The sequence below is a fragment of the Alternaria novae-zelandiae genome (genome assembly GCF_023758075.1).
Source record: "Alternaria novae-zelandiae strain BMP 2774 chromosome Unknown scaffold_4, whole genome shotgun sequence".
NCBI lineage: Eukaryota > Fungi > Ascomycota > Dothideomycetes > Pleosporales > Pleosporaceae > Alternaria > Alternaria novae-zelandiae.
In genome coordinates, this window is record NW_026056964.1 from 1,364,420 (window position 1) to 1,382,873 (window position 18,454).

The following is an 18,454-nucleotide window of genomic DNA, read 5'->3' on the forward strand; positions in this document are numbered from 1 at the left end:
GGGAAGAGTCCGCTGTTTGATGCGCGCTGTGTTGAAAACTCAACACCAGACCTTAAGGATCGTGTGAGATTTGGGCGCTGTGACACGACGTGACTATAATTACTGAGCGAAGCTCAGCGAAAAGCTTCGTCCTGCCGGCTGAAGAGAAACACCCTGTCGCCCAATCCTTATCCGCGGCTCCATGCGTGAGGGCGTTGTGCCAAGGTCTTGGTGGGCGTTTTTACGAGGCTTCGAATGGCCTCGTCGGCGGTGCCCAGAGATGCCATTTAACGCAAGTCCCGGTCGTTCTGGAACGCAGCAAGTTCCCAATACATGCGCTTGGTCCGGAGCGAGGAGGGGCTCTGCCTAAAGGACGATATGGTGGAATAATTGCTTTCGTAGGGGCCGCAGTGGCATCGGTCCGCACTCCTAGGATAGGGATTGCAGTTGGGAGGCTGAAACCCAATCTACGGATACGCGCTTCGTTTGGATCCGCTGAGTAGACGTGCAAGGTGATCGGTGAAGCGCGAGAGAGGGTAAACTTCCGCAGCGAGTCGGTTGGTGACAGATTTGACAAGCCAGAGGCAACGTGGTACTGCAGCCGATAGCGCCAAGCGAAGGCGCGTCAAGATATCGCGTCTTCGCCCTCTTCGGCGCTGTTACCACCGCCACGCTCGGACGCAGCAGCAGACGGGCTAAGTCAGATCCACAATCTTGTCCCATCCAACCGCCCCATGGGGTCCCGGGTTGCGCTAGGTTAGCTGGTCATATCAACCCTAGCAGGGTCCGTCTCGTTTCGAGCGACACACCCACGGCGTTCGCGAGCCTGAGTACATATAGAGACACTTGGCTGCCCCTCCTGCGAACGTTTCCTCAGACTCTTGTACTCCAGTCCACCCTCAGGCACCAATCATCATGGCAGCCGTACAGCAACACTCCAGCCTCGAGGTCCACGAGGCCAACGAGAAGGGCCAGCACATCTACGCCAACGACATTGACAGCTCTCGGATCAGCACACCTGGAGATGTCGATGACCTGCCCGACCCAGACGCAGGCAAATCTGATGCCGAACGCGCCGCGCTTGTACGACACGCTCCGATTTCTTCGTCCCGTAACTCGCTGACTTCTCGTAGGACAAAGCATTGGTCTGGAAGATGGACAAGTGGCTCATCCCGTGGCTGTCGCTGTTGTATCTGCTGTCCTTCTTGGACCGGACCAACATCGGCAATGCTCGTGTCGCGAATATGGAAGAGGAGATCGGAATTGATCCTAAAGGCCGCGGCTACAACGACGCGTTGACTATTTTCTTCATCTCTTACGCCGGCTTCGAGCCGCTGACAAACATCGCCATCAAGAAATGGTCCCCTCGTGTCTTTTTCACGGCTATCATCCTTGCCTGGGGTACCATTATGACACTCATGGGTCTTGTTCAGAACAAAGCGGGCCTTCTCGCATGCCGCTGGTTTCTGGGTATTGCCGAGGCTGGCCTTTTCCCAGGTGTCAACTATTACCTTTCGTAAGTTGCACCCTGCTTCTCGAACGGACGTCCGTCACTGACAATATTCAAGCTGCTGGTACAAACGTCAGGAACTTGGTTTCCGTGCTGCTTTGTTCTTCTCCGCAGCCGCGCTTGCTGGTTCTTTCGGCGGTCTCTTGGCTGCCGCTATCACCCAGATGGATGGTGCAGGTGGTTACTCCGGTTGGCGATGGATTTGTATGTCTTCACGATCCAGACATATGATGCAAGCTAACATGCGCAGTCATTATTGAGGGTCTGATGACTGTCTTCGTCGGCATCTTCTGCTGGTGGATGGTTTTCGACTTCCCGGACACGGCCCGATTCCTCACAGCCGACGAGAAGCTACGAGCCCAGCGTCGCCTCAAGGCCGATGGACAAGCCCGTGCGAAGGTTGGAGGCATCGACCGCCGACACGTGATGGCTGCCCTTCGTGACTGGAAAACTTGGGGATATGCCGTCATCTACATGGGCTGCCTGTGCCCTTTGTACGTTTTCTCGCTCTTCCTCCCTACGATTCTACTCGGTATGGGCCACAAAGGTACCAAGGCTCAGCTCCTGTCCGTCCCTCCTTACGCTGCCGCTGCCGCCCTAACGGTGTTTATCGGATGGATCGCCGACAAGACCAAGAAGCGTGGTATCTGCAACCTCATCGTCTCGGCGATTGGATGCGTTGGATTCGCCATGTTACTTGCCACCACGAACGCGAAAGTCCAGTACGCTGCCACATTCTTCGGTGCCATGGGTATCTACCCCACAGTCTCCAACACGTTGACTTGGGCCTCCAACAACGTCGAGGGTTCATTGAAGCGCGGTGTTATGGTTGGTGTCGTCGTCGGATGGGGTAACATGAACGGTGTCGTCTCGTCCAACATCTACATGAGCAAGGAGAAGCCGCACTACCGTACCGGCCACGGCATCGTGCTCGCCTACATGTTCTTGTTCCTATTCGGTGGAACTCTCTTCATGCACATTGCGCTCAAGCGCGAGAACAAGCTCAGGAAGGCGGGCAAGCGCGACCAATGGGTACAGGGGAAGACCGAGGAGGAGATTGAGGATATGGGTGATGTGCGGCCCGACTTCTACTACACCACATAAGCGTTGATGGTGGCATCGTGTACTCGTTTGTTCGATATCCGTCTGCGCGTTCGGTAGTATAGCAGTTCTTCCAAAACTCTAGCCCAGGAGAATGGGTCAGTTTCCAAATCAGTCTTGCTTGCAAAGGGAATAGTGAGGCTAGTGATCCAACACCTTGCGCGATGGTCATGTGAGAACCATACTTACTCTTCTCCGGGGGAGGCTTTTCGGTCCCGTAAACAAAGCGCTCATGCGTTGGTGAAGTCTTGGTGTTGAGACTTGTCGCGTCGACCTCGGGAATTCCATTGGAACGTGCAGCCACACATTAGCCGCACCCACTCTGCCGCTCGTCCGAATTGCCATCGATCATCGATCGCGCAGAACTTCGATCTGGAAAAACACGCTTCGGTGGGGTCCATTTGCACGATTTCGCAGGAATGCGCCTCGAAATGCATGGAGTCGAAGAGCTGTGGCATTATCACTGCTGTTGCGAGGTTCGTGGGAAGGAACGCGATGACGTCATCTGGTTCCTGTGAGGAAAGCGCGTTCTAGCGCTCGACACCAGCAGTTTCCCTTCACTGATAGACCTCCTCTTTAGCGATCCCTTCAGAGTCTCTCTTCAGGCACCTCCCTATACGTCTTGAATTCTCACATTAGATCCTGCTCTTTCGAAGCAGCTCATTTCATCATTCCCTCACAGAAACCATGTCCACACCAGCACATCCGGTGAATGCGTCGCTTTCGACTTTTAACCTAACAGTACAAGATACCGCAATTCGCTATATGTATTTCGGACGTTTCAGAACTAATGAAAATAAGGGAGTGAAGATAGACGAAGAGATGCGCGCGCGGGTAACGAGCACGACGACCATCATATACGCTGGGTTCGCCCCACAATTATACGCCATCTCGAGCTCTCTCGTTTTACACCAGGAAACCCAAGCCCGTGGCACATCTCAAAGCATCGGCCTTGCAGGAAATGGTTTGCTTGCCTTGCAGGATGCACTGGTAGAAGACCGCCAAGGCATTCCACGGAGCCGCTTCCGGCTTATATCCGCGGATGAGTATTTCCAAGGGAGCTCAGCGCCTGGAGACGACCTCACCGAGGATGATACGTTTCCGCTTAACCCAACGTGCCAACATCTCTCGGTTATGCCCGACTACAGCACGTTCCTCCTAGCAACGATTGGGAAGTCAGAGAAGGCTAGCGCTTTGGAAGTTGTCTGCGCGTACTTGTCAGTGCTTCGTTGCTTTCCTAAGACATCACAAACTGATCAGACGACCTTTCACAGGTTCAAATAACCGGATTCGATCATTTTTAGATGGCAGAATGTGCAACATATTCGGTAAAGACAGAGCAAACTCGCACTGAGTCGCAGGAGCCAAGGAGAAGACGCTCGAACCAAGACTAGGACGCCGCACAGGCATCTCCGGAAATACCAATACCCCGGCTACCTCATTTGGTCTCCAAGCCGAAGTCCTTCGCCGTGAAATCGCTCTTGCAAGTGAAGACGCGACGGCCTACTGAACGGCTACCACAGCTGGCGCAATCGTAATCGTCCGAGGTATCAGGCGTACACACGCCCTGAGAGCCACTGCCATCCGCGGCCTCCATGTCGAACCCTTTGTCCTCTGCTCGGATTGTTAGCTTGGGACATGGTGGTAAACCGACGAGTTCTCACCATAGATAGTCCAGTGCATAACGCCCTCTACATGTACTTCGAGTTCCGTAATCAGAGCATCCGGATAATAAGAGCAGCCACCTGCTGGGTCTAAGTGCAAATGTGCGAAGTCAGTTTTTGTATCACATACAGCTCTTACGGAGACAATTACCATTACCCTCACAACGAACGCCACCGTCACTTGCGTCGTCCGTTCCACCGAGGTTGGATGTGTCACAGATAGCGTTGCAGTCCGGGGGGCCATCGAAGAACTTCCACCCCAACTAGAGCTGCGTTAGTAGAACTCTGGTTCCAAGAACAATACACGTCTTACGTAAAGTTCACCCGTAAAGTTGCTGTCTTCGAACGTGTAGATCAAGAAGTCTGCAGTGGCGACACCGACAAAACCGGCGAGGAACGGAAGGAATAGATGCATCTCGAAAACACGTCGAATGTGTGCTTTTTGAAAGATGCTGAAGACTTGCGATGGAGTTGGGAGTGAGGATGGCTCAGTCTCACACTTTATACACTAAGCTGTGCCTTGAGGGACTCCATACCTCTCATCTCCAGACGTCTTTTGCCCAGAAGTGCCAATTCCCTCACGAACAGGTTCGTGAAAAATCATGGCCGACGACTGGTAGTGTTTAAGATACAGTCAGCGCGTACAAGCAGTACCATGCAACAAGGCGAACCTCGCTTCTCATCTCGACGACGATACATTCCAACGACGGTGAACAGCGACGCGCTTACAGTCGGGCAACGAGTACTCTACAGCAAGGCGTAATTTTACATGCCTTCATCGACGATACACGACGTAACGGTTAAACCAAAATGCGCTCATAACAGTGAAGGATCTTTGGGGCGGTACGGATGCGGACTTGAAGTCATAATAACCGGCCGGGCCAAGAACTTCATCGACATAGCCAAGCTGTTAAAATAGAACAATGCTTACGTATATGGGATAAATCGCGCTACACTAGTCACCCCAGCTCCATGAGGACCATCATCAACTGGACTCTATCACTACTGAGATTGCACATCATCCATTAACTATGGGGTCCTCTTGGGACTATTGAAGATAAACGAAACTTCACCACCTGTGGCAGACTGGCAGGAAAGTCCATCAGCACTTCGGTAGATCGTGAGTGTTGTGAGACCAAATTCGCGTGTAGCAGGAGCATATGACTGTTGCTACATTACTATCGATCACAGTGTGTCACCTTCAACATATAAGCGAGCAATCAGAAACCAGCCCTCAGTGCTACGGCACAGCACTTGGCCATAGGGGATGACTAGCTTGGCAACATGGAACTCTGAGCTTGGCTACGTCAAGAGGTGAAGCTGAGTGCTTGTGGGTGATCTGCAACTTTTGATCCCCGAGAATAGAGTGCGCTGCCTTGAGGCCAAGCATCTTCCCGTAGGCGCAATGACGCAGTGCGCGGCATGTTAAATGTGCCAAAGTTCTCGTGTGTCAAGCAATGCACAGCAACTCAGAGTTCATAGTATTATTAGACTAACGAGGTTTCATAGCAACATGCCTCCGATTACACCAGCAGCGATGCTAAGAAGACCACCACCACCAACCACACTCTTAGCATTGGCAGCGCCAGTAGCATCTGCCGCAGCGGCACTGGCAGTTTGGCTCACACTTCCAGAATTCGCTGCAACACCTGTGCTAGCACTCATCTCTTCCACAAATCCAGACATCGGATGTGATTTGTACAAAGTAGCGGTGGATGTCGCAGCGTCAGTGGTAGTAGCTTCCGTGGCCTGGCTGAGTTTCTCTACACCAGCCGTGATCACCAATTCAAACGTGCCTACAGCTGAGCCACTGTATGGCTCTGTGCTGCTGCCGGGAAAGTTTGCCTCGGTTCCACCAGCCGTCTCTTTGCATATCGCGCTTTCGGGCATGATCACGCAGTCCATTGTAGCGGTAAAGTCGGACTCCGGGCTTGGGTCTCCCATGTTGAGATTCCAAGTCGAAGGACCGAAGACGAGGGTTTCGGCTGGAAAGAGACCACAGTCGATGGAGGTAGCGCAGGCGAGTGCAAGAGTCGTAGCGGTGGGATTCGCGGTGACAACGGAGCCGACCATGTTCGGCAAGACTGAGCCTTCGAAGATGTCGCCGATCCATGGGACTGACATAGTTGCTGGGATGTCTTGTTGCGCAGCAACTAGGCCGATGATGGAGACGAGGATGAACTTTGAAGCCATGGTGACTGGATCGATCTTGTGAAGAGTACGAAGTTTGAAAGAGTGAAGTTGTCGATGAGACACAGAATTTGTAACGAGTGACTGTACGAAGAACGAGCGACAATGAGCGATACCTACAATTTGTCTACAGCGAAACTTCTTATGTATAGAATTTTCGCGTCGCGAGGCCCTCCATACTATCGTGAATCAAGCTCTTGTGGCGTTCAATAGGGGCGGCTGGCGCCTGATCTTTAGCGACCTCGGTATCTCGCAAGTTCCCGCTCCCGCGGAGGCTCAACGCTTTTTTTATACCGACACAAAGGCGAGGCTCTATAGAAAGCTATGCTGTGGATCGTTTTATACCGCTGCGGCTCGCTGGCTATCCAAAGGCAAACATAGGCCGTAGACGCGCCTTCGTTGTGCTTATTGACACTTCGGTAGTCGTGCGATGCATCTGTAACCGAGGGGGCTCGTGCGCAATTATTCGACATGTTCTTTCGGAATCTGGCCCGCTTGTTCCAGCAAGTTGTCCCACCATGTAAAGTACGGCTCGTAGCCTCCACCGCCTCGTGCATGATGGAGGCTGTGCTTTCTTGCTCCGCCTCCCCAACCCTTGGGCAGTATCTTGTCATAACCCCACGGTAGATCCAGCCCCGAATGCAGCTCGACTAATAGCCATACGAATATGGGTACAAACAAAGTCCGCGTGAAGACATGGCTCTTTATGATGTTGAGGCTGAAGTTGGCCAGCAGCACCAGGCCCAGTCGCTCGAGAATGTGCAACTGGTTGGTAATCTGGGGGTGTATCTCGGCGTGTCGATGGTGCGGTGCGTGCCATCGCTTGACCACGGGTATGACGTGAAGCGAGTAGTGGAAGAGGAAGAAGAGCGCATCGTAGAGGAAAAAGCTCGTCGCGAGCTCGAGGGCGATTCGGCGGCTCGTAGGAGGAAGGTCGGGAAGAGCGCGTTGCGTTTGCAGCGGCGAAGACATCGTCATGTTGTGCAGTGTTGGCACCAGAAACGTGCTGTGATACGCCGCAGTGGAGTTGTTTGCTGCGATTGCTGCCGCGGCCGCGTGGTAATTGCCCGACTCTAGCATTGCAGTAAGCGGAACATCGGCAAACTTCTTGATCATGGTCAGATCCATGAGCAGCAGCGGCGTCATGTAGGTGACAGCCTCGCCCCATCGTCGCGAAGGGCGTCGCATCCCATGTGGCTTCCTAGCTGCATCTCCCTCTTTCGTATCCTGCTGAACTGCAAATCTCCATTGCGGGTTTCGCATGAACACAACCGTCATAGACACCTCGATTACTGCGTAAAGAAGGACTGTCCATATCGTCTCAAAAGTCGACAAACGATACAGAGGGTTCCGTATCAGCCATTGCCACAGGTGTGTGAGAAGAGGCTGGTATAGGTCTGGGAAGGCAACGGAAGAGAGAAACAGGGTTCCTAGAGCAGCTCGATACATTGAAACCATGATTGTATGTGGTAACGAGTGAAGAGAAGTTCATAGTATACTGAATCGCATCCATTTGCCTTCCTTTGGCGCTTTCTGGGCATTCATGACTCTTGACGTCATCCGATCGGAACGGTTCCGAAGGCATTCTATCTCGAAATTGCATCTCACCCAGCACCATCATTCGCTATCCAGCTGGCATCTACCGCAGTCATGTTAGACATCCAGCTTCGACCGATTAAAGACACGCTCTTCGATTCCATCACGCCACTCGTTCCCTCCGTTTGCTCGCCACTAGTTCTCACGTTTCTGGCCTTCTCCTCGGGTGTGATCTCCTGTATTTACGCTGCATCCAACAATACTTTAGCGAGCACCACATTCTGGGCACTGAACAGGGCACTGGACTGTCTCGACGGCGCTGTCGCCCGCGCACGCAACCAGTCTTCGGATCTTGGCGGCTTTTTCGACCTTTTGGGCGACTTCGTCGTCTATTCGACCATCCCTATATCCTGCGCTTTAGCGCGTAATGATGAGCCCGATGCAAAGAGCATCTGGCTCTCAGTGGCTGTTTTAGAAGCATCATTTCACGTCAACAACTTCGTCTTATTCTACATTGGCGCCATTCTCGAGAAGCGCAAGGGCAGCGGGAAAGATGGAAGCCGGGTTAAAGAGCTGACCAGCGTGGCAATGCGACCAGCACTTATCGAAGGGACGGAAAGCGCGGCTTTCTTCACAGCCATGCTCATCTGTCCTCGCTATCTGCAGCATCTCTCATGGACTATGGCCCTTTTAGTATGCTTAGGCATTGCTCAAAGGACAAGTTGGCTTGTACAGGCGCTAAGCTAAACGGTGTCGAATGGTACTCGCTACAGAGAAGGAGAGGCCGCTTTCTGCTGCATAACGCCCTTCTCTCGAAGCCTCGAGATGACACTTCGTGCATCGCCTTTACAAGCCGCAAGCTCCGAGTTGCTCATCACCTCTGAGAGACTACCATTGCTTCCGCTCGACACAATGGTCGGATAACGGATGTTGTTGGACTCGATGAAGTTCTTCACCTGCAAATGGTCAATACTTAGATCCCAGTACTCGGAAGGTTCCATCGTGACCACGAACCTCTTCTGACAGCTCATCTCTATGCCATTGCACGATGTGGTATCCAGACTCAGCCTCTATTGCTTTCTTCGCTTCTACCCAAGCTGGTGTTTCTTTCAATGATAATCCGCCATGTGTAATATCACCTGCGGGAATCAGCATACTTTGTCACATTATCAGACGGATTAATTCGCCGAGGGAAGCATACAGGCGGCACAAGCTGGATTCTCCTCTGAAGAATGGCAAATCTTTCGATAACCGTACCTCAATTTGCCCATGATAGATGCGTCGGCATTGTATAGGATGTAAAGTGTACGAGACATTCCTGAGACTCGCTATAACTGAGAACAAAGTGATGATGGTGTTTGCGGATCGGGCTCAACTCGGTGGCTGGGTTGAAGGGTCGATGACGTGCACACCGCACGGACCATGAGTGTCAGTCAGCCGAGGAGCGCCCAAGAAGCCACCGCAGCCATTTCATCGCCTCCCATCAATACGCTGTTTGCATGGCACTCCTATCGCCCTGAAAACCAACATTTCGCAATACCGAACCTCGAGAATGTCAACAGATCCAATCAGGTTCAATAAGGCCGTTTCAGCAGCGCATGCCACAACATCTTCTATCACTGCATTGTTGTTACTGCGATATTCGTCATGGCCGATACTCTCGTCACAAAGATCAGCCCCTCAAGATGCTCACGGAAAGAGCTCACACCTAGACGATTCGCGTAATCCTACGATCAATGGTCACAACAAGTTGGCTAACGCGCTGACTGCATGGGAGACCGCTTACCTCCTGTACGACACTTATGCGATGATTCATGCACGCCGCAAGAAGGACCAGTCAGCAGTTCGCGCTGCCTTACGCGTTGTGGCCCGAGACTCACCCATCACTCTCGTTCATCACGTGCTGCTCTCATCCGCGTTACTCGTGTTGCAAGCGTACATTGCAGCCGGCAGAGAAAAGGGGATGTGGGTGATCACCGCGTTCTTATTGATGAATGGCAGTACACCACTAATGCATGCGCGATGGTGGAACCGACAGCGCACAGGAGCATCAAACAATGTTTTAGATATGGCCTTCTTGGCAACATTCGCTGCTTTAAGATTCGGTGTCGTTTACTGGATATTGTCGAAATACGGCCAGCATCATGGCCTTGGTCCGTGCCAAGCGTATGCAATGCTCAGGAAACGATGTCAGATCGGAACTGCTATGCTGGTTGGGCTGAACGCTATCTGGTGGACCATGCTGGCTTTCAACATAGCGAAGAGGAACGTCAAGCGACGAATACATTGAAATCTTGCTATGGAGAGCTACGCGACACACATATCATAATTGAGTCTGACGGTCTCTGAGTCGGCAACTGCTTCATGTCTCGAGCCCAATCCTCAGGCATCACCGAATCGTTCGGCTCCCATCCCAGCCAACCGCGTACTCCACGCGGTTTAATCTTCCCATCAATCTGGATTCCCAGGCGCAAAAACGTCTCTGCTACAGCCAGCACGATCTCGCGGATCGCATCGCGACCCAAACAGGTCTTGGGACCCGCTCCGTAGGCTACACCGGGCGCCAGGCCCTTGTCAAGATATCGATCTGGGTCGAACACATCCCAAGTCGACCCGTAAGTCGATCGATCGCGGCCACCGCCCACGAAATACAACCAACAGTCCCAGCCCTTTGGTATTCTGATGTCAGCCTGCTCTCCCGGCGACGAGATGATATTGTCTCTTGTTGATCGTCTCATGACGCCTACAATCGGCGGGCTAAGTCGTTCAGTCTCTAATAGTATGGCGCGTAAGCGTAGCGAAAGCCTCCCTGGTTCAGTTTCACCGGCCAAAGTATCGGCCAGCGATCGACCGTCCTTCGTCCGATACAAGAATAGGTTTGACAAGAAGGCTGTCAGAAGAGATGCTAGCGCTTTGACCGCGAGGCTGCTGGTAAAGAGGACTGAGTGCTTTGCCATATCCTCTGTTTCGCCTTGGCCCGCAACAGCAAATGGACATGCTTTCACATCTTCCTTCATGTGACGCAGAATTCTGTCTTGCAGCTTCCTGTTCGCCTCCTTACCCTTCTTGCGAGGCGAGTGCCAGAAACCCGTGTTGACTGTCACTGGGAACAGCGAGAATTGGCCTCGAAGCAGGTCTTCCTGCAAACTCTCCAGCGTATCGAAGAGACTGTTGTCGCGGTCGAGACCCAGGAATGTTCCGAGCAGTATCTTCCATGAAAGCCTTTTCAGAGACTCATACATGTCTATCGCTGACGTTGACGGCTCCGAAAAATGTTGATTGACCCGCCCAGATACTGCAGCAGCTAGCATTTTCTTGAGAGACTCCATTCTCGCTTCCCATGTTTGACGCATAGATGCATGTTCGTCACCATCCGTCAGTAACAAGTTCGGTGATGGAAAGAACGGTGCCATCAGCTCAGCATATGCGCCACTGGCTTCGTAACCTGACGCATCTTGGGCCAGGACTTGATGGATTTGCGCATGCGAGGAGACAATTGCGACATTGCGATTCAGCACCTTTGCCCGAACGATAGCTCTATTCTCTACAGCCTCCGGGTGCTGTCTTTGGAAATCGATGATGCGCGATGTGATGAATGCCTCTGGCGAGTTGTGGAACGAGAAGCTTTCGGCAAACCCGCGCAGTGTCGAAGAGCTGCCCAGGGGAAGTTGCGGTTCTGGCTTAGGCATCGTGGAGAATGGATTTGCCTGTGAACTACAGATCGCAGTAACGCCTAACCTCATACCGCAACGGGTATCTCGGCTGCGGGGGTGTGGTGGTCGCTACGTCATCGACTTTACGCCACCGCTTGGTATCCAACGAGTCTAGACACAGCTTATCCTGGAATTTCTGAGGCTTCAAAGCTCACTGCAAACGAGATTACTTAAGGATGGATATCAAACGTCCCTATGACGAAGGAACGAAACGACCCTACCAAGACGAGGCGATACCGACCACGCATGCAACTACTTCCAAACAATCGCTTCTCCACAACGCCTACGCATACCTCTGCATTGCGCTTTTGTTCGTCAACTACTTCCTCGCGCAATACGACAAATTCATTCTATCATACTTCCAGACTTCTGTGTTAGCAGATCTCTCGTTGAGCTCGACCCAATATGGCCTTCTCTCGGGCTACGCAACAGGCATTGTCTACGCCATCCTCTCCCTACCTATAGCTTTTTTGTCGGACTATACATCTGCTCGCGTATGGGTTCTGTGCGTTACAGCGGCATGGTGGAGCTTATGCGTCATCTTCCAATCCCTAGCAAACAACTTCGGACAGTTATTCTGTGCAAGACTTGGAATGGGTATCGGACAGGCAAGTGTGGAGGCACTGTCCATCAGTCTCATCAGCGACTTGGTAGGATGGAGGAACGTGTTCATCGGAGAGAGTGTACTCTATGTTGGAGTATACATCGGCGAAGCCATCAGTGGCCAGATCGCTACTGCGTTCACGGAAACCGGCACGAGTTGGCGCATAGCTCTACGAGCCATCGGTATCACGGGATGCGTTGTGGCGGTGCTATTGAGACTCGTCCTACGGGAACCAAAGAGAAGAGAAAGCCTGGTTCAAATGCACGCGCGCCATCACAGCAACAGTATAGACGAGGATTTCGCCGATATACCACCGCACATCCAAGGCATGTCGAGGTTGAAAGCAGCAAGGTCTGATTTGCATGCTACTTTCACCTACATCCTCCGAATGAACTCCTTCTGGCTCCTCGTTCTCTCCGCCGGCTTTCGTCAATTGAGCGGCAACGTCTTCGGATACTACATGCCCAGCTATCTTGGCGATACATATCCCTCGCATACCGAAATTTTCTCACGTTACGGCATCATCGTCGGTGTCGTCGGGTCAGTCGCGGTGCTCAGTGGCGGCATCTTGACCTCGGTACTATGGCCACGTACGAAACTAACGCCTGTTTATCTGACTGGTATCGGAGGGATGATAAGCTCTCTTTTCGTTCTCCTCATGATCTTCTCGCGCGATATTGCCAATGGTTCGGAAGACCGAGGTATCAAGATTCTCTACGGCGTCATGAGTCTCGCGTACCTCACTGCGGAACTCTGGCTGGGCTGTCTCTTCGCGCTCATTGCGCTTCTTCTTCCTCCGCGCTATAAGACATTCGGTCTCGCTATCTGGGGTAGTGTGCAAGTTCTCATTTATTCTTCAGGGCCTCAGATCATCGGCCTATCGTTGATGGATGAGGAGACGACGAGTGAAAGCTACAGGAGGGTGACACAATTGTGTTTGGCAATCATCATCCCTGTCGGTTATTGGCTGGCTGGCATCGGGTTTCTTCTCTCGATACCTTTAGTGAAAAAGGACTTGAGGGAGGACTTTGCTACGGGGAGGTTGAGTCGTAGAAGGACGATTGGATTTAGCATCTTCGCAGGGGTGTTAGCAAGCGTTGTAATCACCTTGTTTGTTGTAAGCTTAGTCTATCAAGCGTAAACGTTCATAACATGTTAAGCACGGACAACCCTTCATTGCATTCTACACAGCTGTTTTCGGGGCGCAACACCATGCTTTACTTGAAAGACAAGCCCAGAAGATCTTCAACGCCTGCGTATAGTGGGCAAGCATAGTCTGCCTCAAGCAGTGGCCGAATAGTCACGCCACTGCTTCCGTCTTTGCCCAACACACCCAACTCCTTGCCAAGCGCACTACCCACTTTGGGCCATCCAACGCCACCAGCGGGGTTCTTCGCAAAGTTTGCCCAAGTCTTCTGCATGAAGGCACTGAGTTGAATCTGCTGCTGCGTCGCAGTGCCGAATTCGCTTGAAAGCGGATACGTACCAAAGACCTCAGGGATCTCAGCAGTGTGGTAGGCGCCTGGGTTGGGGAAAAGGGCAACCGAAGGAAATACGGGCGTGAACTGGTATCGATAGGTTGTGCGACCAGCTATGGCGAGGTAGTTCGCTAGCCTGGCTGTCGTACATGTGAAGACTAAATCTGTGCCGAGCCTATCGGCTAGTTCGTAGAAATCTGTGATACCCTGTGCAGCATATGCCGCAATTATGGAGTCACGAACGGCTTGGGATGTGATATTGTACTGGCTGAAGAAGTTGTTCACGGCGGTTTTACCGTCCATTACACCGGCTACTGCCAGGAAGGCACGTGCTTCGTTCAGATTCGTCCCTAGCATCGTTGGCACGTTGGCAAACTTCCCGGTGGAAATGCTGAGTCTAACATCGGGAACAGATGTGCCATCGTTGTTCACAGGTGGGAATGCGAGCGAGTTCGGCTCGATGTATGCTTTGATGTCCTCGGCGGATACGTTGCGAAGGCAAGCAATGTCTGTGCAGCCGAAATGCAGCAAGACCTGCTTGTAGTTGACTAGGCCATTTCCGGGAAGGACCGCATTCTGAGACTCAAGGATAGCTGACGAGAATGGAAGTGGGCTGGGTGGATTGGCCAGCAACTGCTTGACCGATTCGCCGCCAGCGGATTCGCCGAAGATCATCACGCGAGAAGGATCGCCGCCAAATTGTGCAATGTTGTCTTGTACCCATTGCAGTGCGAATCGCTGGTCCAAAAAGCCAGCATTTTGGGAGCCAAAGGGTATTTCGGGCGAGTTTGAGAAGCCAAAGACTAAGTTTAGGAAGTTAGTCACAGAACTTCTGGACTTGGATGACAGAGACACTCACTGTTTGTGCGGTAGTTGATGGTGACTACGACGACGTCTTCGTTGATTGCTAGAGAGCTTCCGTCGTAAAATCCCAGTCCGCCAGTTCCGAAAGCTAGGTTACCCTACACATGTCAGCATACTGTCCATTTCCACAACATAAAAGTGACTGCATACTCCAAACAACCAGAACATGACGGCCTTCTTGCTTGAAGGTGTCACACCTGGCGGTGTGTAGACATTGAGGTACAAACAATCTTCACTCTCCGCCGGCGGTGAAGAGGTAGGGTTGTTGAAGTACTCCATGGTCCTGGCACGGATATCGCCAGTACCCGAGAACTGCTGAATACATGCTGGTTTAATGTTCTGAGCCTGTAGAGGGCTAGACCAAGGCACTGCTGCTTCGGGCGGCGCGAATCGAAGAGGAGGCGATTTAGCAAAAGGAACTCCCAGGTAGGCGTTCGCTGAGGCTGTCAATGATGGCTGGTTCGAGGGCTTGGTCGCGGTTCCTATGATGACACCAGAGGCAAGCGTGACCGTTGGCCCGTTTTCAACGGGCGCTGACAGGACTGTTGACGCGAAAGCGCATAGTAAAAGCGCTTTGCTCACGGACGAAGCCATGTGAAACGCCATCGTGAAGGTAGGGGATAATTGAGAGTGTAGAGTTGAAAAGCACACAAGATTCTCGGATCTTCTACATCCATGTTGGGGAACAACTGTTATAAGTCAAGATGACAGCACGCTAGGGCGATCTGAATTGGATGCTAGTCTGTCAGCACGATGTCGGTAGTGTATATTGTGTCGGTGTTGTATGCAGATCATCGTCGGTCTTTGTTTAGCCTGAGCGGTAGTCGAGGCTACTCCAGGGTTTAAGCATCTTCGGAAGCATGATGTAGCCTATGATCGTGGAAGGAAGAACGGCCCACGACTCAAGCGAAAGCGAGAACGACAGCCTATGCCCCAGCATCCGGAGTCGTGGCTCCAGATGATCGACAAATAGCGCGTGCGACCAGATGCAAGAGTCCATTTCCCCTGCAACAGATCTGGATGCGGTCTACAAGTCGCTTCCGGTGAGTTCCTCTTGTGGTCCGACCACCAATCAGCTTTTAGACGATGCCTCGGCACTGCGCAAGCTCCCCTTCCGCCGTAGATCATCCGCACGTGCAGCCAATCGCCGCACGCGGGTACCTCGGCAGTCTTTGCAGGCATCCACCGTCATCGAGGTACTGACGCGACCGTGGCTGTCAGACACCAGATGCAATGACTTCTCCGCACCTCGTCCGTCTCACAGGATTCTCGGTAGTCGTACCGTCGCGTGGGAAGTCTCGCTATTCAATGCGGAAGTGTCGGGTTTGTCGCCGGAGTTCGTCGTGCTTTCCTTAGACGATGAGAACGCTTGCAGCTCTAGTGTCCATGCCGAACAGTGAAGTAACGGCCGATGTATATCGTTAGAACATGTGCGTGGTCTGTCCTAATCCGTGTGGTTGTCTCGTCAGAGCGATACTGCAGGAGGCCAGCTTCCCAGTGAGTGGATTGCGATCAGTGCCAAGCTGTCATTACCTAAGCAACGATCCTACCTGGGTAGCTGGAGGACTGTGCATTCTAAGTTAGTACTAAGTATAGCAGCGCATCGATGAAGATGAACAATGGGGGTCAGTATCAGAAAACTAGTGCATCACATGTCACAAGCGCTGAGATGATAGCAAGAGTATGAAGACGGAGTTGTTGATTGAATGCCGCCTGAACCTTCCAGGGTTGGAAAAGGTCCAAGCGCGTCCGTCCGCCTTCTTTGGCGACAAGAGGGAATGACGCCGAGCTGTCGGCCATCATCGATCGCGCCCCCTCGTCGCCTTCATTCGTCTCATCTCTTTACTGTTTCGATTGTCTCAACACCAATATCCTTCTCATGTTCCATACCCTTATTCCTTGCAACGACTTCTTCCTCGGTCAAAATCGGCTTGCCGCGAAGCTGCGCCCAAACAGCTTGGTGCATCGGCCTTAGGAAGAGGGCGTCCATCTCTTCAAGACTGATACCTTTTGTCTCGGGTACGAAGAAGAAACTCCAGATACCCATTGCGACTAAGATAGTGGCGAAGAAGAAGTAAGCCCCATAACCTAGATCTGAGATCATGTATGGGGTACTGCGGGCAATGATGAAGGAACCCAGCCAAGTATCCGCAGTCGTGAGCGAAACGCACAGCATACGGATGTCGAGTGGGAAGATCTCGGAAGCGTAAGTCCACGTGATCCCCTGCCACGTAGCGCAGATGATGAAGGCGTTGATGTAAACGCAGACCATAGCAAGGTAGCCCCAGCCGTTGCGTGTGACATCGCCTCTCAGAGCAGCTCCAGCTGGATCAGCCTTCATGACATAACCGCCGATGTACCACATGGGTATGCAACCGAGCGCAGCTCCCCAGATAAGGCCCTTGCGACGACCAACCTTCTCGACAACGATGAAGGTGAAGGTAAACATGCCGAGTGTCTTTGCGATACCGTAGAACCCAGTGGAGAAGAGCTTCAGCGACGTTCCAGAGATACCAAGTGTTTCGAAGATGCGAGGTGCATAGTAAGTGATGATGTTGACCTGACAGATTAGCCTCTATCGCGCTGTGCAGATGGTATATACTTACACCAGTGAAGGACTGCAGGAACATGAGCGCAAGACCAATGGCCATGCGGTTACGCACACCCTTCTGAAATAGCTTCATGAACTGTTGCTTCTTACTCTGTCGATTGGCGCTACGCCGTTCGACTTGCGCGCGGATCTCGCTCATCTCGTGCTGGATGTACGCATGTGACTCGTCGAGGCACCTAATCTTACACAAGATGCGTTCTGCGCCTTCGAAGTTGTCCTTCTTTGCGAGGTATCGAGGTGACTCAGGGCACCATGCGACACCGAGAAGCAAGAGCAGACCAGGGATGAGCTGGATCGCAAGGGGAACGATCCATTGCGTCTGGCCTTCGACGCTAATGGTCTGATCACAAGCATAGTTGATCCAGAAGCCCAGCATACCTCCACCTTGCGAAGCGATTTCGAAAATACCGACCAACCTGCCACGGATGGAAGGTGGAGCTGTTTCAGAGATGTAAACAGGCACGACCATACTTGAGGCGCCAATGCCTAGACCTGCTACGGCACGACCACCATAGATCATGTTGAGACTACCTTGAGAGGCAGTCATGAGTGTGCCGCCAAGCAGGAATACTGCGGACGCAAATATCATAGTCTTTTTTCGACCAATGCGTTCCGCAAAGGGGAAAGCGATAAGCGCTCCGAAGAAGCATCCCGCCTACGCATTGTCAGTCCGCGACGACTTGGCAACAGCTCGCTTCTGGAGACCTACCTGGAAAGTAGAAACGATGTTGCCTTGTATTGTGTCGCGATTGCTCTTTGCGATGTCGTTCATGCCAAAGTCACGAATGAAGGACTCGAGGGCCATAGTCCCGCCAATAACGGCTGTATCGTAACCCACTGTTTCGACATTAGCTTTTACACTCAGACTGATTCAGTCGTACTTACTAGCTAGCGCAGACATCGAGGCGATGAGTGCGATGAGGTGGATCCGCCAGTTGCGGACCTCTGGCGGGTCCAGAGTACCAGATGCATGAGTGTTGAAGCAACCCATATGTTGGTTTAAGATTTAGTGAAATTGATCGTAAGATTGATGGATAGAGTATGGTTTGTAGCCTGATTATGAGCATTCTGAGTGAAGGGTGTGTGTGCTCTTATGCCCGCTGCCTCGCTTTGCAGGCCTTCGTTGCCGAGCCATCCTTCATGATGCTACCTCGCCATCACTACAGTCATACCCCGCGGGGAAACTGCACGAGGACTAGCATCG

General features: G+C 52.4%; 7 protein-coding genes across 7 annotated transcripts; 1 reads left to right on the top strand and 6 right to left on the bottom strand.

Annotated features, from left to right (window-relative positions):
* Positions 1-894: 894 nt before the first annotated feature.
* On the top strand, positions 895-2,593 carry J4E88_002947 (uncharacterized protein; the record flags this gene model as incomplete). The annotated part of the gene is made up of 4 exons (XM_049396603.1): positions 895-1,062; positions 1,113-1,495; positions 1,548-1,693; positions 1,740-2,593. 4 exons carry the CDS (start codon positions 895-897, stop codon positions 2,591-2,593), a joined length of 1,551 nt encoding a protein of 516 aa, XP_049257951.1.
* A 1,435-nt stretch (positions 2,594-4,028) lies between these two features.
* On the bottom strand, positions 4,029-4,669 carry J4E88_002948 (uncharacterized protein; the record flags this gene model as incomplete). The annotated part of the gene is made up of 3 exons (XM_049396604.1): positions 4,029-4,207; positions 4,385-4,517; positions 4,568-4,669. 3 exons carry the CDS (start codon positions 4,667-4,669, stop codon positions 4,029-4,031), a joined length of 414 nt encoding a protein of 137 aa, XP_049257952.1.
* A 1,088-nt stretch (positions 4,670-5,757) lies between these two features.
* On the bottom strand, positions 5,758-6,447 carry J4E88_002949 (uncharacterized protein; the record flags this gene model as incomplete). Its single annotated transcript, XM_049396605.1, has 1 exon — positions 5,758-6,447. The coding sequence occupies one exon, from the start codon at positions 6,445-6,447 to the stop codon at positions 5,758-5,760; it is 690 nt and encodes a 229-aa protein (XP_049257953.1).
* Positions 6,448-6,906: 459 nt separating this feature from the next.
* Positions 6,907-7,902, bottom strand: J4E88_002950 (uncharacterized protein; the record flags this gene model as incomplete). Its single annotated transcript, XM_049396606.1, has 1 exon — positions 6,907-7,902. One exon carries the CDS (start codon positions 7,900-7,902, stop codon positions 6,907-6,909), a length of 996 nt encoding a protein of 331 aa, XP_049257954.1.
* A 2,375-nt stretch (positions 7,903-10,277) lies between these two features.
* On the bottom strand, positions 10,278-11,669 carry J4E88_002951 (uncharacterized protein; the record flags this gene model as incomplete). The annotated part of the gene is made up of 1 exon (XM_049396607.1): positions 10,278-11,669. One exon carries the CDS (start codon positions 11,667-11,669, stop codon positions 10,278-10,280), a length of 1,392 nt encoding a protein of 463 aa, XP_049257955.1.
* Positions 11,670-13,514: 1,845 nt separating this feature from the next.
* J4E88_002952 (uncharacterized protein) lies at positions 13,515-15,233 on the bottom strand (the record flags this gene model as incomplete). The annotated part of the gene is made up of 3 exons (XM_049396608.1): positions 13,515-14,578; positions 14,635-14,737; positions 14,790-15,233. The coding sequence occupies 3 exons, from the start codon at positions 15,231-15,233 to the stop codon at positions 13,515-13,517; spliced, it is 1,611 nt and encodes a 536-aa protein (XP_049257956.1).
* Positions 15,234-16,473: 1,240 nt separating this feature from the next.
* Positions 16,474-18,241, bottom strand: J4E88_002953 (uncharacterized protein; the record flags this gene model as incomplete). The annotated part of the gene is made up of 4 exons (XM_049396609.1): positions 16,474-17,199; positions 17,246-17,905; positions 17,960-18,087; positions 18,136-18,241. 4 exons carry the CDS (start codon positions 18,239-18,241, stop codon positions 16,474-16,476), a joined length of 1,620 nt encoding a protein of 539 aa, XP_049257957.1.
* Positions 18,242-18,454: the final 213 nt, after the last annotated feature.